We start from the raw sequence: 17,214 nt of genomic DNA, 5'->3' as shown, positions 1-17,214 counted from the left end.
GAGTTATAGCTCAAATGACATAATTTTTTTATACTCAAAAGTTGCGGGTTCAAATCTTCTATCTTTAATAAAAAAAAAAAAAACAATTTATGCTCAGACGTCCTAGTTGTGCTACTTGTTAAGCAACTGCGTTTAGTTGTAGAGACTAAACAAAAATAGAGAAACTCAATGTCTTTGGAAAAAAATAAAATGACATGAATGAATTTCTTAAATAATAAAAATCCTGGATTTTCTTACATCACTTTTAAGGTTGGGGAAGCAGGAATAATGATAAAAGAACAAACGATAATCCAATGGAGATACGACGTGAACTTATTGCAAAATGTATGCTTAGCAGTTAGCATGTGTAAAGTACTTTAGATTGAAGGTACCCTTCCAAATGTGTGTACTATTGCTTACTGTGATTTTTTGCTTGGTTGGCCTAATAAATTTGAATTTAGATCCTTTAAAATAAAAAATTAATAAAATAAAAAATTAAAATTTATAATTTATATCATATGTAAATTTTATTATCCTAATTAAAAATAATTAATTTTTTACTTTATTATTTTATCAATTTATTTATTATAAAAAGGTTTAATCCGATCAAATAAATTTAGGTCCAGTTACGTTGTTATAGAAAGTCTATTTGGATTTTAATTAGTTTTAAATAAAAAATTAAGATGAATTGTTCAGCGAATTGAGTTCAAACACTGAGAATATCCTAATATTTTATAGAATTATAAATGATTATAAAAGTATATAGTAAAATAGAAAGTTGATTAAAAAAAAAGTGATAATTATGATGATCACATATATAGAAGGAGAGGAATGCGTGGCCATGTTTGATTAGGCAGGGTTGAAGGCAAATGAGGCATCGAGATACGTGAGTGTTGAAACACTACTTAAACCCCCCAAGGCCCCAACCCCATCCCTTCATTCGTTACCCTTTCAGAAACACACAACACACACACACTAACAAGATAAATAAAAAGAAACTCACACACACAGTCTCTAGCCCTCTGTTATTTCTGCGCTACCAATGGAAGGTTCTGGTGTAGTAACCGTTTACGGTAACGGCGCTATAACGGAGACCAAGAAGTCCCCCTTCTCCGTCAAGGTCGGCCTGGCCCAGATGCTACGTGGCGGCGTCATCATGGACGTCGTTAACGCCGACCAGGCCCGCGTTGCCGAGGAGGCTGGCGCCTGCGCCGTCATGGCCCTTGAGCGTGTGCCCGCTGACATCCGGGCTCAGGGCGGTGTGGCCCGCATGAGTGACCCTCAGCTAATCAAGGAGATCAAGCAGGCCGTCACCATACCCGTCATGGCCAAGGCCCGCATCGGCCACTTTGTCGAGGCCCAGATCCTTGAGGCCATAGGCATCGACTACGTCGACGAGAGTGAGGTTCTCACTCTCGCCGACGAGGACAACCACATCAACAAGCATAACTTCCGCATCCCCTTCGTCTGCGGCTGCCGCAACCTTGGCGAGGCCCTCCGCCGCATCAGGGAAGGCGCCGCCATGATAAGGACCAAGGGAGAGGCTGGAACAGGCAACATCGTCGAGGCCGTACGCCACGTGAGGTCCGTCATGGGCGACATTAGGGTTCTGAGGAACATGGATGATGATGAGGTCTTCACTTTCTCGAAGAAGATTGCTGCCCCCTACGATTTGGTGATGCAGACCAAGCAGCTTGGCAGGCTTCCCGTTGTGCACTTCGCCGCCGGAGGTGTGGCCACGCCGGCTGACGCCGCGCTCATGATGCAGCTGGGATGCGACGGGGTTTTCGTCGGCTCCGGGGTTTTCAAGAGTGGTGACCCGGCCAAGAGGGCGCGGGCTATTGTCCAGGCCGTGACGCATTACAGTGACCCGGAGGTGCTGGCGGAGGTCAGCTGCGGGCTTGGGGAGGCCATGGTGGGCATCAACTTGAACGACGACAAGGTCGAGAGGTTCGCCAACAGGTCGGAATGAAAGTAAGTTAGGGTTTGCTGCAATTGGATCTTTTGAAGAAGAAGAAGAAGAAAGAAAAAAGGGTTTTTACTTTTTCTTAATTAATCTTTTTTCTAGTGTTGGTAGCTGTTGTTATTCTTAATTGTCATGATAATAAGGTTATTATTGTGTTTGTTACTGGGAATTTGATGTTTGGGACAATTTTAGGGGAGGAAAAAGAATGCAATTTGGGAGTTGTAAGAGGGGATACTTGGTTGGTCTGAACGTTGGATGGTAAGGTGTTTGATCAAGTATGTCTATTTACGTTGCTGCATAAATTATAAGCATTCTTATTTTGAATATTATCTTTGGTGTTAGCCTTGCTCTGTTTATAAATTATTCTTTATGAACTGAACTGAGCTGATATAGAACTGCTTCATTGGTTAATTTGTGTGGTTGATGAGACTATGAGAGAATGTTTGAACTTTGAACCATATACAAAATGAGTTCATACTTGAATTGGTTCAGCTAGGGCTTGGCTGGGTTATAATGTGTAAAATTATTGGTTTATTTTAATTTAGAATGGTTAAACTAGGTTGTAAGTGTGTAGGATGCTTGGTATCTCTGGAATTGTGATAGGGAAGTGACGTTTTCTGTGTGGCGGCTGTGGAGAATGTTGGATGCTGAAAGCTATGCTCCTTAATGACACTTTACTATGTTGTACAATCTGTAAATTCATGTTTTAACAACCAAATAAGGTGTTTTACCCAAAACATTTAGCATTTGTATTTTATGATTATTTTGGTATATTGTTTACCTTGCACTATACTAGTTACCTAGATTGAGCTATGTGAAGAAAATTCAGGAACTGCTAGCTGCTTTCCAAAGCTAATTGAAACAAAATACCAGATTCTCTGTTCATATTTCATGGTAGCTTTGTTAGAATCATGTTGATGTAATGTTAAGTAATTATAGCTTCTCATCTTCCTAACTTGTATTCTTTTGGTAATGTTGAATTCATCTACCAAATTTTGCTGTCATTTAACTGAATTTGGGAGTTATGGTAAAATATTTGCCAAAGTTTTCTACTCTACCTGTTCATTACAGAAGCTTTTGGAGTTTTGGCTTCTTACTCTCCCTTGCATTTGTTTACTTGTGTGTTACTTTTTTATTTGGTCTCTTTATATCTGTTACTTTAATAGTTTAATTGCATTCGATGTTTTTTTTTAATTATTAAATCATAAAAATATTATTATAAAAACATTTTGGGTCATAACACGTTTCAATCTTAGCCATTAGTTATAATTATAGTGTGCCGAGGTTCTGAATTTCTGAGTATACTATAAAATAAATGTGTGTAGAGTTGTTTGCTTGTATCCTACAAAGACAAAGATTATGAGTCACATAATTAGCTGTGGACAACATCGGCAACTAGACCTTCAAATACAATTGGTAGCAAACTTAGCAGCATGAAGATAGAAACCCGGATAAGATCTAGTACCACATGCACAGAGCAAGTAGTGCATCTAAACAAATTGCACACTGACACAAATTATAATTTGTGTGAGAGCATACGTTTATTATTTGTGTTCGAGACATGAAAATTATATATATATATATATACTTTGTCCAAATAATAACTTAAATAGGCATGTGGCATTCATAATTGTTACAACTTACAACATCATTTAGGTGGAATTGAAAAACAGAACAAGGGTATATTCCCTGGGCGATGCAGAAATTTCTGAGAATCGAATTATTTGAATGTATTTTATGTAGTAAATTTTATGATACTAAATATATTAGCTCCTAATAAATTATTATTTTTCTATGGCATCCCAAGTCTCATACATTTTTATGTCGCATACAAATAATTGAAAACCTTGCATAATTCATTATTTTTGTTTTTGGTCGATCTGCATATTTTATTTTTCCTACATAATTTATTATTATTATTATTTCTTTTTTTTTTGGTAAGAATTTATTTTTTTTTTTTTTTTGTCGGTAGATTGGATACACTCCTTACATACTTACCAATTTGAGATGGAGAGGGGACGGAATGCTGTGTGAGCTATGGCCCATTGGCGAATTTATTATTTATCTGAACCAGTTAAGCTAGTGGTTCAGCTTCTTAGTAGAAGCCCAGAATGGTTTGGACTCTTATTGATGCATTGTATATATTATACACTCTGAGAATTCCACATAAGGCATTAAAGATTGGACCTATTCCAAAGTAGAACTAAGTTGGGTTGGGCCTATTTAATTAGTACCGATGAATCCAATTGGCCCAAAATGATAGAACTTCTTGTACTTCTCCTTTGATACCATTTTGCAAGTCCTAAGCAATACATCACATGATCACAAATTCACAATGACTCATGCGAACACTCAAAATATTTAAAGGCAACAAAAAATGAGAGAGAAATTAAATGTGAAATTAAAGGCAACAAAAAATGAGGGGTAAAAAACCTTAATAAGCCAAGTCAAGAATCATGTAACGTAAATACGCCAAAACGAAAATCGTTTCAGCAATAAGCCAAATCATATTTTTATATAATTCGAACCATGCTGGTTCGAATTCCATTTCTACATAATTCGAACCAGCTTGGTTCGAATTATACACAAACACATGCATACACGTAATTCGAACCAGCTTAGTTCGAATTACACACAAACACACGCACACACTAATTCGAACCAGCTTGGTTCGAATTACACATAGTAATTCATGGTATAATTCGAATTATGCTGTTAAAAAATTAATAATTTATTTAAAAAAAATTATTAAAAAAATTAATAATTTAAAAATAAAAAAATATATATTTTTATTTCATACGTTAAAAAAAGCTAACAAAATATTTAATTACGAGACTTCTTTAAAATATTAATGAGCTATCAATTCGAATTCCATACAATACTTTTCTGTCCATTTTTAATAGTTCATGAATATTTTTTAATAAATTTTTTTAATAAATTTTTTTAAATTATAGTACAAAAAATATTTTATCCTATGCAAAACAATTTAAAAAAAATGGCTTAAAAAATGTTAGGAGTACTATAAAAATTTGTAATGTTATAATAACTTAGGTAAATACATGCATGTACTCAAATTTTAAATAAAATACTCTACATAGTCAATAATAATTTAGAAATGAAAGAAAATATTTTATTTCATACAAAATAATTAAAAAATATATTTTATTCTATACAAAATAATTTTAAAAAATGGCTTAAAAGATGTTATGAGTACTATAAAAGTTTGTAATATTCTAGTGATTTAGGTAAATACATGATAAAAATATTTTTTCTTTAATTTCTAAATTATTAGTGACTATGTGGAGTATTTCTTTAATGTCCTAAGTCATTAGGACATTACAAATTTTTATATTACTTCTAACATCTTTTAAGCCATTTTTTAAATTATTTTGCATAGAATAAAATATTTTTTTGTGGTATAATTTAAATAAATTTATTAAAAAATATTATCGATTATATCATAAAAAAATATTTTATTCTATGCAAAATAATTTAAAAAATGGCTTAAAAGATGTTATAAGTACTATAAAAATTTGTAATGTCCTAATGACTTAAGACATTAAAGAAATACTCCACATAGTCACTAATAATTTAGAAATTAAAGAAAAAATAATTTTATCATGTATTTACCTAAATCACTAGAATATTACAAACTTTTATAGTACTCATAACATCTTTTAAGCCATTTTTTAAAATTATTTTGTATAGAATAAAATATATTTTTTAATTATTTTGTATGGAATAAAATATTTTCTTTCATTTCTAAATTATTATTGACTATGTAGAGTATTTTATTTAAAATTTGAGTACATGCATGTATTTACCTAAGTTATTATAACATTATAAATTTTTATAGTACTCCTAATATTTTTTAAGCCATTTTTTTAAAATTATTTTGCATAGGATAAAATATTTTTTGTACTATAATTTAAAAAAATTTATTAAAAAAATTTATTAAAAAATATTCATGAACTATTAAAAATGGACGGAAAAGTATTGTATGGAATTCGAATTGATAGTTCATTAATATTTTAAAGAAGTCTTGTAATTAAATATTTTGTTAGCTTTTTTTAACGTATGAAATAAAAATATATATTTTTTTAATTTTTAAATTATTAATTGTTTTAATAAATTTTTTAAATAAATTATTAATTTTTTAACAGCATAATTCGAATTATACCATGAATTACTGTGTGTAATTCGAACCAAGCTTGTTCGAATTAGTGTGTGCGTGTGTTTGTGTGTAATTCGAACCAAGCTGGTTCGAATTATGTGTGTGCGTGTGTTTGTGTGTAATTCGAACCAAGCTGGTTCGAATTACGTGTGTGCATGTGTTTGTGTATAATTCGAACCAAGCTGGTTCGAATTATGTAGAAATGGAATTCGAACCAGCATGGTTCGAATTATATAAAAATATGATTTGGCTTATTGCTGAAACGATTTTCGCTTTGGCGTATTTACGTTACATGATTCTTGAAATGGCTTATTAAAGTTTTTTACCCAAAAATGAGAGAGAAATTAAATGTGAAAGGAATTGGTACCTCCTAAAAAGGAAACAGATATCGCGGGTCGCGACATCCATTATTTTATTAGCGCCTTTATTTGTTTTCCAAATTAAATTAGTGCAAAGTATACTTTTGTGGGCTAATTTTTTTTGATATGACATCAACTGTGGTGTAATGCTGGGTTATGGAACTATGGGGAGTTTTACACCGGTGTGGCGGTGTTCAGGTGAAGAGAAGTAATCAGACGGTCCGATTTATTGCAGCTGAAAAGGGACACAAATCGGACCGTCTGATTTGTGGATCATGAAGGGCAGTGCATGGAAATCGGATCCACCAATTTCATGCTTAACGTTCAGATTTTTCTTTTGCATAAGGAAATTGGACCCAACCATTTCTTGGCAAGATGGAAAAAAATTTTGGAGGCCATGAAATCGGACCCAACGATTTCTAGGTGCCACACTCCAGTCAAGCACCCTGCACCCCCATAGTGCAGTTATACACCACCACTAACCCAATATCAAAAATAAAAAAGTGTACTTTTGTGTATCCAAAAATGAATTAAATTCCAAAATAATTTATGAGATTGTCGTGCACTAAAATCATTTCTAAGATTTTAATTGCACTAATTACATTCCTGAAATTGACAAAAGTGTATCACGTTAGTCCTTGATCTATTTTTCATTAACGATGTGATGGCATGGTGGCTTGATGACGTGGGCTGTTAGTGACACATGTCACTCTATGGTTTAGCCACGTGTAATGGTATGATGATGTGTTGACCAATGACACATGACATGCTGATGTGGATGGTTGTGCCATATGTCACAATGTTATTTGGTCACGTGTCTGTTTGTGTCACGTGTCGCAACAGTATTCGTCCACATGTCACCCATTATGTCGCCATTGTAGATGCACCAAATTAGTCCCTCACTTTGCATTATAAGTGACTCATTTTAATCCTTGAAATTGAATGTCGTGCACCAAACTAGTCCCTTCACCAGTTTTTCTCATTTTTTAAAAAATTTAAAATTTTCAATATTTTGGATGCACTAATTTTAATTCTATTTTTTCACATATCGTTTATATACAAGTGTTCTTATAAAAAATTTTAAGATTTTAGTTTTAATTATATAATTTTTTTTCTATAATGACTTAACATTGGTAAATTTTGTAACATATAAGTATGTTATTATAAAAAAAGAATTATATGATTGATTAGACACTTTTTTTTATTAAAAATATGTGATTTTAACAAGAAATCAAGAATTAAAATACACATTTTTTTTAGTTCTTATAGAATACATGTTTTTGTTGTGTGTAAATGGGCTAGACCGAAGGCACTTCAAGCACCTTCACTAACATCTCTGACCTCTTCGGTCTAGACGAAAGAGGTCGGAGATGGTAGTGGGGGTGCGTCAAGTCGTCAACTCCAAAATGGGTGGTTAGGAGTATCCGCAAGAGAAAAATATTTTATAAAAGCACTTGTATTTAAATAACATGTGAAAAAATAAAATTGAAATTAATGGATTCAAAGATATTGAGAATTTTGAATTTATAAAAAAAAAAAGAGAAAAAACTAGTGAAGGAATTAATTTGGTGCACGACATTTAATTTCAAGGATTAAAATGAATCACTTAATGTAAAATGAGGGATTAATTTAGTGCATTTACAATGATAACATAATAGATAACACGTAAACGAATATTGTTGCGACACGTGACACAAACAAATACGTGGCTAAATAGTATTTGTGACACGTGGCACAACCATCTACATCAGCATATCACGTGTCGCTGATCAATACATCATACCATTATATGTAGTCAAATCACAGAGTGATACGTGTCACTAATAATCTACATCATCAAGTCATGTTATAATGTCGTTAATAAAAAATGGATCAAGAATCCACATCATCAAGTCATGTCATAATGTCGTTAATAAAAAATAGATCAAAAACTAATGTGGTATATTTTTATCAATTTCAAAAATATAATTAATACAATTAAAATCTTACAGACAATTTTAATGCACAACACCAGTTTAAAAGGCCATTTTAAAATTTAACCCATCAAAAATACAAGTTGACAACATTAGCTATATAGTCTTTTGGTTTGAAAAGTAATGTGTTAATTGTTGAAAGCAGTCAACAGCAATTTTAATTTTTGTTTTTTCGGTCAGCAACAATGATTTTATCATAAGTGACACATTTAAAGAAATGGTAGATATTATTTCCACTAAAAAATTATTGGATATTATAAAAATGTAAGGTACCTAATTAATAAACATCTACTTACTTATATTAAGTATAATTAGTTTCCCTCTATGATTTATTTCTCTATTAATAATATATTAAAATAGAATCTAAAGTAATCTCTATTCTCTAGATGCATTATTAATTTTTTACAATAATGTTACGTCAGTTTAAATAGTTAATTTACACCATTTAAATATAATTTTTTATTTTTACATTATATTATATAATTTTTATTATATTTTTATCTTCTTATAATAACTTATTTTTATATAATATTATAAGATTTTTTTAACTTTAATTTTTTATATTCTCTTACATTTTATTTTTATATATGTTACACTATTATTTTTAATATTAATGTTATGTCTTTTTAATATGTATAAATTTAATTAAAATTTAATTCTTTCTCTTCTTCTTTCATACTCATCACTCATTCTTATATTTACTATATAAATCAATATTTACTTCACACATTTTCTTTATATCTTTTAGCATAATCTTATACTTCTTTCTCTTTCTCCTTATCCCTCTCAATTCTTACTAATTTTTTTCATAATTAGAATTGGTTGATAACTATAGTTTTTATTTTTAATTTTTTAAATTTGTTAAACGTATATATTAGGTGATTGTGTGATTGTATTCATTAATTTTTTTATTTCTTTGTGTAATTGTATTCATGATTTATATAGTGTCTTTGTCGTCTATATATCACTTCTTTTTCTTTTAACAATTTATACTTGTTTAATATCATTTAGTTGTAATCATATTGTTAAAAATATATGTTGTCATGGTTCATGAAAAATAAATTTAGAAAGTTAAATATTATTTTTAAGGTTAAATTACACAGTTAGTCTCTACAATTTCAATGAAATTGCAAATTGATCCCTACACTTTAAAAGTTTGTAATTGGGTCCCTAAAGAGAATTAAAATTTGTAATTTAGTCCCTATCATTCAAAAAATGTTTGATTTAACAGAATATTCTCAACATATTCTCTATTTTAACAGAATATTCTTAGTATATATTCTGAGAATATTCTGTTAAATCAACAATTTTTGATTGGCAGGGACTAAATTACAAATTTTAATTCTCTTTAGGGACTCAATTACAAACTTTTAAAGTGTAGAGACCAATTGTGTAATTTAACCTATTTTTAATTATTAAAACATTAATAATATTCATACTTATATTTTATTCAAACGGGTTGGTTCGGGTTAGATATCCGCGAATAGGGTATATATTGTCAGCTCTAGCAGGACGAAAAAGGAGTGCGGCAACAAAGGAGGAATGTGAGGCGCTGCGAATCTAGATTTTATGAGCGGGTGAAAGATTTAATAGAGTAAAACTGTATTTTGAGATATTTAAGGAATGTTTTGGGAGTTGTTAAGATTTAAAAAGTTTAAAATTAAATTGTTCAATTTTAGTTTTACTTAAATTATTTTTTGAGCTTGTATTTTAAATTAAAAAATATTAAATCTATTTAAATATATTTATTTTAATTTTTTTAAATTAGTATAATAAAAAATTATTTAAAAGATAAATTTAAAAAATACCTAATCATATTGATAAAAAAATTTAAATTTAATAATGTACACTAAAGCTTAATATCCTTTATTCGTTTCGTTGCAATCTTTCTTATTTATTTGGTGGTTTCCATGCTGTATATAATAATTATCTTATTATTATAAGCTGTATATAGACTCAAAGAGGGCATTATGAGTTTTTATTTTATTTTATATATATATTTATATTATATGGATTTTCCTAATAAATTTTTCTTGGAATATAAATGAAATGTAGGTTGTACGTAATCATTAATCTTAATTATATTATATTGTTCCGAATTGATATTTTGGATCCTATCCAATAAACTAGCTCCAACATTAGTATCAGATTTGGCTATACGATGCAGTAAGCGGACTAAATTAAAAAGCACGTTATTTTAAGAAATACAGATCAAATAAGAGTAATAATATCTTTTCAAAATTAAGAATGCAAAATTTAATGAATAAAGTGTCATCATATATGATCCCGTTATGTATTAATTAGTTCAGTACTTCAGTTGAACCCTAGTATAATATAAGTTCGCAAATGATTATACTATCAATTTCGGGAGGAACATATTACATATATTTAGTTTCACGTACATGATCATAACTCTGTATTACAATCCTGATAATTTATGCTTCTGCATGTACTAAATACTAATAATGTTATCATATGTTAATTCACATCTATAACTCTATTCAGTATTCACCTCAATTTCGATTAGGAATATAAAAAAAAAAAAAAAAAATTCGTACCCACAATTATTTGTGATAGAATACTAACATAACCTGTAAAATTTTTATAGGAACAGGGTTTGGCTCCGGACAAGAGCGAAAATTGAAGTATCCTGTAAAATCTAATTAGATCTTTTGATTACATATTTTTTTTAGAAATATTTTATTAATTTTAATAATTTTTATATAAAAAAAATTTAATTACAAAAATTAAAAATAATTTAAAGATTCAGTTAAAAAAATATAAAAATTTAATTAAAAATTTAATAAAATTATAAAAATTAACAGAATAATTAAATTTATTTTAATTTATACATTAAAAATTATATATATATATATATATATATATATATTATGTTAATTTATGTTTGAATTGTGTTTAATTTAATATATTTAATTAAATTATATTAGATTTTATTATAATTGTGTTAGTTTTATTTTAAAAATATTTTTAAACTTAATATTCACATATATCCCCGAGTATCCACCTCTTTTGCGAAAAAAAAAAAAAACAAAGATTTGTGAAAAAAATAAAAGGAAGACAAAACATATTTTAAAGGAAAACAGGAGACCCATCCCTAACTTTGATGGTTATCAATTTACCATCACCCACCAAAACTAGTTGTATTAATAATTAAGAGCCTTAGCTTTTGGCATACTTTGACTTCTTAGATCATAATTGTTCTTGCTTTGTCAACTCATATACAAAATAAAACCATATAATAATGATGAAAAATCAATTCAAGATCGAATCCCTTGTCCCTTGATATTAAAGGTGAGTGGCCGCTCATGCTACATTAATTTTTAAATGAAAAATGTTACTAACCATGAAAATTTATTATTTTTAGTTATTATTTAATTATTAATTTAATTTTTTTAATTTAATTTTTTAATTTAATAATTTAATAATATATTTTATTTTATATTTTTAATTACTAATAATTAAATAATAATTAAAAATAATAAATTTTGATCATTTTTATTTTTTTTTTTCTTTTCTGAATTCGGTAGCTGGAGAAGACGTCAAGAATTAAATGCAAATTAGCTAGATCCCCAAAATCCATAACTCAAGCTGCTACAACTTACAAATAAATATTCCGCTCCATTGATATATCTTAATGTTACATAAAAATGTTTATTATCACTCCAATTCATAAATTTAATCTTCTATTATGAATTTATATTTTTGATTGAATAATTATGTAAAATTATTTAGAGTATCATTGTATTAAAATTATATTTTATATACTCTTTTTTAATATGGTATGTATTCTAGTGTCTCTGAACATATATATATTTAAAATAGGTGGATACTCTAATAAAAATTTTATAATTATTTTTATGTGAAAATTTTTTTTTTAACCATTAAATGATGAATTGAAGAGTTAGATTTTGATATGTTATAAAAGTGTTATTTATATTTAAAGTATGGCCAAATAAATAAATAACATTTTTATATAAAACATTTTTATAAAAAGATATTTTTGACATTTTTATTTGACTAACTCCCTTTAAAATATACCTAGTTCAAGTGTGACTGAAAGTTTTTTGGGTCTTATACATATAAAGTGTAACTATAAAAAGCATTCTCACCCTTAAATCAATAAAAAATATAAATCGGTTTATATGTGAAAAAGAATAAAAATTTTCTACCTCTTGCTTTGTAAATTTCCGTTCATTTTATAGAAAGATTATTTTAGTGAATTAACATGTTGTTGTAATCAACTCATTTATCTATTATTCGTTATAATTTAGACATACATTTCTGTAATTGTTAATCCGACTATTGCTCAGTAGATCAGTATGAATCTTTGCTAACAAGTATTTTAATGACATTTTTTAAGAATATTAAAATAAAAAATTATATTTTTTATATACTGAATTAGAACTTCGATTTTTTTTTTTCAATTACAATAACCATTTTACTTTTATATTCTCTAGCGGAACCCTTACAATATATATCCTTAAACGAGAAACACATAGTATGTTAATAAAAAAAATCTAAATAGTAGTCTAAAAATATAATTAGACAAAATTGTCCTTATAAAAAAATTAAATTTATATAATTTTTAAAATTATATTTTTTTGGTGACTGAAATAAATTAAACAAAGAAAAACAAAACAAATAAAACAAGGAACTGCCTAAATAGAGGGACAGTCCCGTTCAAGACTACTCTTAAACTCCTCCCAAGGTGAAAGAAGCTCCACATGCGAAAGTTGTAACTTCATCGCCATCTTTGCCATAGTATCTGCCACCGTGTTTGCATCTCTCATAATCAAACGAAAGTCAACCCGCCAATTCCAATGCATGATATCTCTTATTTTGAGCACCAGTGGATCAATAAACCCAAAACCATCTTGAGTAACAAGATTAAATGCTTCCATACAATCCGTCTCACAAACAACATCTCGTTGACCCACATCCCAAGCTAAGAGATATCCTCTCCAAATAGCAAATAATTTTCCTTGAAGAATACTATTACTCTCAATCATTCCCAAACACCCCATTTGCCAGCTCCCATTACAATCTCTAATAACACAAGCAAAACCAACAATATCACCCGAACCAAAATAACTAGCATCACAATTAATCTTAAAAGTACCAATAGATGGGAGATTCCAAAAACTATTTAGAGTAGAGGGAAGGGACATACGTTGTAATTCAAAAATATTCCTAAGCTCCTTTTCTGAAGTTAATGCCAGACAAATCACTTTTTCCGGAGTCCAAGTTTCATGGGGATTAAAGATGTCATTATTCCTTGCTCGCCATATCCACCAAAGTCCCGAAAAGAACTTGAACGGATGCTCTCTGCTATGATACAAGAACCAGTTCTTCAAATCCAAAGGATGACAAGAAATATCCAACCTATGCCAGACAAGCTGAGCTTTTGGACAATCCCGAATACAATGTAAAACTGATTCCTGGCTAGAAAGACATCTTGGACACCTATCCGATGACGACATCCCTCTTCTAAAGCGAAAACTTGCAGTAGGAAGAGCCTCCTTAAGACACAACCAAGCCAAAAACTTATGCTTTTCCGGAACAAGTTGACGCCAAAGCCAAAGCCAATTCTCCCGCTCCTCCCAACCAAACAGCTGCTTACACAACCACAAGTAACCATTACGTGAGTCATAGACTTTGGCAGCAGACCCACTCCAATACCAACCCACTTCCGGACCTGCTTGTTCATCTGGATTGTAAGAGAGAATATTATCTTTCAGATTTTGAGATAAAGGAGAATAAAGAGTATCCAAATGCCACCTACCAACCGACCAAATATCCTGTATCCGGAGATTCGAATCAGAAATGTGAACATAATCCATCTCATTAGATAACCGTCCTTCTCTCCTCCAGCTAGAAAACCAAAAATTCTGGTTCAAATCTCCAATACACCAAGCAAACCCATCCTTCAACACTTCCCAAACCTTGCAAAGACACCTCCAAATGGGAGAGTCCTTGTTCTTAGGATAACTAAAACAGTCATATAGAGATGATCGGTATTTGGCATCCAACAATTGGACCCATAGCTTGTTTGGCTGCTGGAAAAAGTCCAAACTAGCTTCCCAAGAAGAGCAATATTTACACAATAAGGATCTCTAATCCCCAAACCTCCATATTTTTTTGGAGTAACCAGTACCTTCCAACTAACAAGATTCAATCCTCTTCCATCAACTTGTCCTTTCCAAAGAAAATTCCTCATCATAGACTCCAATTTACTAATGATTCCTTTGGGAAAAATAGAGACCTGCATCTGGTACGTGGGAATAGCAGCGGCAACAGAATTAACCAAGCAGAGCCTACCAGCCCGATTGAGTAAACTTCCTTTCCAGCTTGCTAGCCTACTCCGAATCTTATCCAGGACACCATTGAAAGCTGAACGAGTCACCCTAGAATGGCTAAGGATAACTCCAAGATACTTGCCCAAGTCCTGGACAAATCTGATAGAGGATACCCCAATGAAAACCTCTTTCCTTGTTGCAGAGACATTCTTGGAGCAAAGCGCTTTAGACTTCTCCACATTAATCTTCATCCCAGATGCTTTGCAAAAAGTCTCTAAAACCAACATCACATTTTGTACTTGTCTCTTTGTAGCTTTACAGAACAGAAGCAAGTCATCCGCAAACATTAAGTGGGATATTCTTGGTCCCCCTCTAGAAATAGCAACCGGCTCCCACAAGCACAAATCAATCTGATGACTAATAAAGCATGCCAATCGCTCCATACACAACACAAAAAGATAGGGTGACATAGGGTCTCCTTGTCTAAGACCTCGGCTAGGAGTAAAGCCATTCAGACGACTCCCATTCCAAAGAATAGATAAGGAAGAAGTAGTGACACAATTCATAATCAAATTAAGTGTAGGAATAGGAAAACCAAAGCTTTTAAGGGTATGAGCTAAAAACCTCCAGTCAACTCTGTCATAAGCTTTCTCCAGATCAATCTTAAAGGCCAGTGTGCCTTTCTTTGATTTAGTCTTCTTCATAAAGTGGAGGACTTCTTGAGCAATAATGATGTTGTCAGGAGTTCCTCGTCCCAAAATAAATCCTCCTTGAAGCGGGCCAACAATCTCCGCAAGATGAGGACGAAGCCTATTAACAAGGACCTTCGTGATGATCTTGTAAACTACATTGCAGAGACTAATCGGCCTGAAATCTTTCATAGATACCGGTGATTCAACCTTTGGAATGAGAACCAGTAAAGTCTCCAACATTCTCAGATCAAGAGGAACACCGGAGAATGCCTGCTTAACCATCTTCCAAACATCAAGACCAATGATCTCCCAATATTCTTTGAAGAAGAAAGCTTGAAACCCATCAGGACCCAAAACTTTAAAAGAGTTCATGTGAAAAACAGCTGCTTTGACTTCCTCCATAGTAACTGGTGCCGTAAGGTTATTGCAAGCTTCCTCATTCAGAGAAGGAAGAGGCACATCACCAAGGCAACCCAAATCAACATCATCCAAATGACAGAATAAGCTTTAAAATTACATTAATACTAGGAGAATGGTAAAAAATAATAAAATTACTTAAATATTATATAAATATTACAAATTAAATATCCTATGATATATGCAAATCAACAATAACTCCGTCTATGCTACACTTACGGTACATAGTCAGTTTTAAACCCGGATAAAGGAAGAAGGTTGTGTTAGACCTTCGACAGTCAACATAAAAACTTAGTCAAATTTTTATGACATAGATAAAAAACGTTATTGCGCTAAAACTAAGTCGTTGCCTAGAAGCAACGCTTTGTATGACTCGAGTACAGTGTCAAATGAGCAAGAGTCACTGCATTGGTGCCTGGGAGTATTAAATGAGCACGGGTTCTTGCATTTTCGTGAACAGACGACAGTAAATAAGCTAGTTCACAAAAAAAAGAATAAAGGTAAAGGTCGGAGCGACAGAAGGTTAAAATTTGGGACATGAAATATATGCACTCTAACAGGAAAATCCATGGAGGTGGTGAATACCATGACAAGGTTATGTTTTATGATCCAGAGTGTTGGGCAGTCAAAGAGGAGCATGAACATAAGTTAAGTGTGACAGAGATGAAGATGTTGAGATGAATGAGTGGTCATATGCGATTAGATAGAATAAGGAACGAAAATATAAGAGAGAGAGTTGAAATAACACCTATTATAAAAAAGATGGTAGAATTGCGTCTCAGGTGGTTTGGACATGTGAGAAGAAGATTAACAGAATATCCAGTCAGAAGAGTGGATGAGATGGAAGATAGATAAAGGATGAAAGGCAGAGGAAGATCTAAGAAAATCATCCATGAGATGGTCAAACGAGATCTACATATAAATGTTCTTTTTGTAGACGTGATACAAAATAGAACCCAATGACGTCGTTTGATCTATGTAGCCGACCCTAACTAGTGGGACAAGGCTTGGTTGATGTTGACGTTGTTGTTGTATATGCAAATCAAGAATATTTTTATCTATCATCAGCTATATTACAATAAATTTTTATGGACACATGCAAATAAGTAAAATAACAAATATTTCAATTTAAATAGAATGAAATACTTTTAAAGTTGATTGAATCATTAGAGTCGAATCTTGTTTCCATCATATATCCTTTGAAGAAATGGAAAAGCCTAATAATAACAATAATAATAATAATAATAATCTCATTATTTTCTATCAGTACAGTGACTCTGTCCATTGTTCTCTTTAGCACTTTTGTGTTGCTATAAATTGCATTGGCACACACAACT

General features: G+C 31.0%; 1 protein-coding gene across 1 annotated transcript; it reads left to right on the top strand.

Moving 5' to 3' along the window:
• Positions 1 to 647: 647 nt before the first annotated feature.
• LOC112782311 (pyridoxal 5'-phosphate synthase subunit PDX1.3) lies at positions 648 to 2,274 on the top strand. The gene has a single exon (XM_025824657.3). It carries the CDS (start codon positions 1,022 to 1,024, stop codon positions 1,949 to 1,951), a length of 930 nt encoding a protein of 309 aa, XP_025680442.1. The 5' UTR covers positions 648 to 1,021; the 3' UTR covers positions 1,952 to 2,274.
• The last annotated feature ends 14,940 nt before the right edge of the window (positions 2,275 to 17,214 follow it).

This window comes from Arachis hypogaea, chromosome 20, assembly GCF_003086295.3.
Source record: "Arachis hypogaea cultivar Tifrunner chromosome 20, arahy.Tifrunner.gnm2.J5K5, whole genome shotgun sequence".
Lineage (NCBI taxonomy): Eukaryota > Viridiplantae > Streptophyta > Magnoliopsida > Fabales > Fabaceae > Arachis > Arachis hypogaea.
This window is presented reverse-complemented; position numbering and strand designations above follow the sequence as displayed.

Coding starts and splice junctions, on each gene's coding strand:
- LOC112782311 (XM_025824657.3), top strand. CDS start 1,022: ATGGAAGGTTCTGGTGTAGTAACCGTTTACGGTAACGGCGCTATAACG.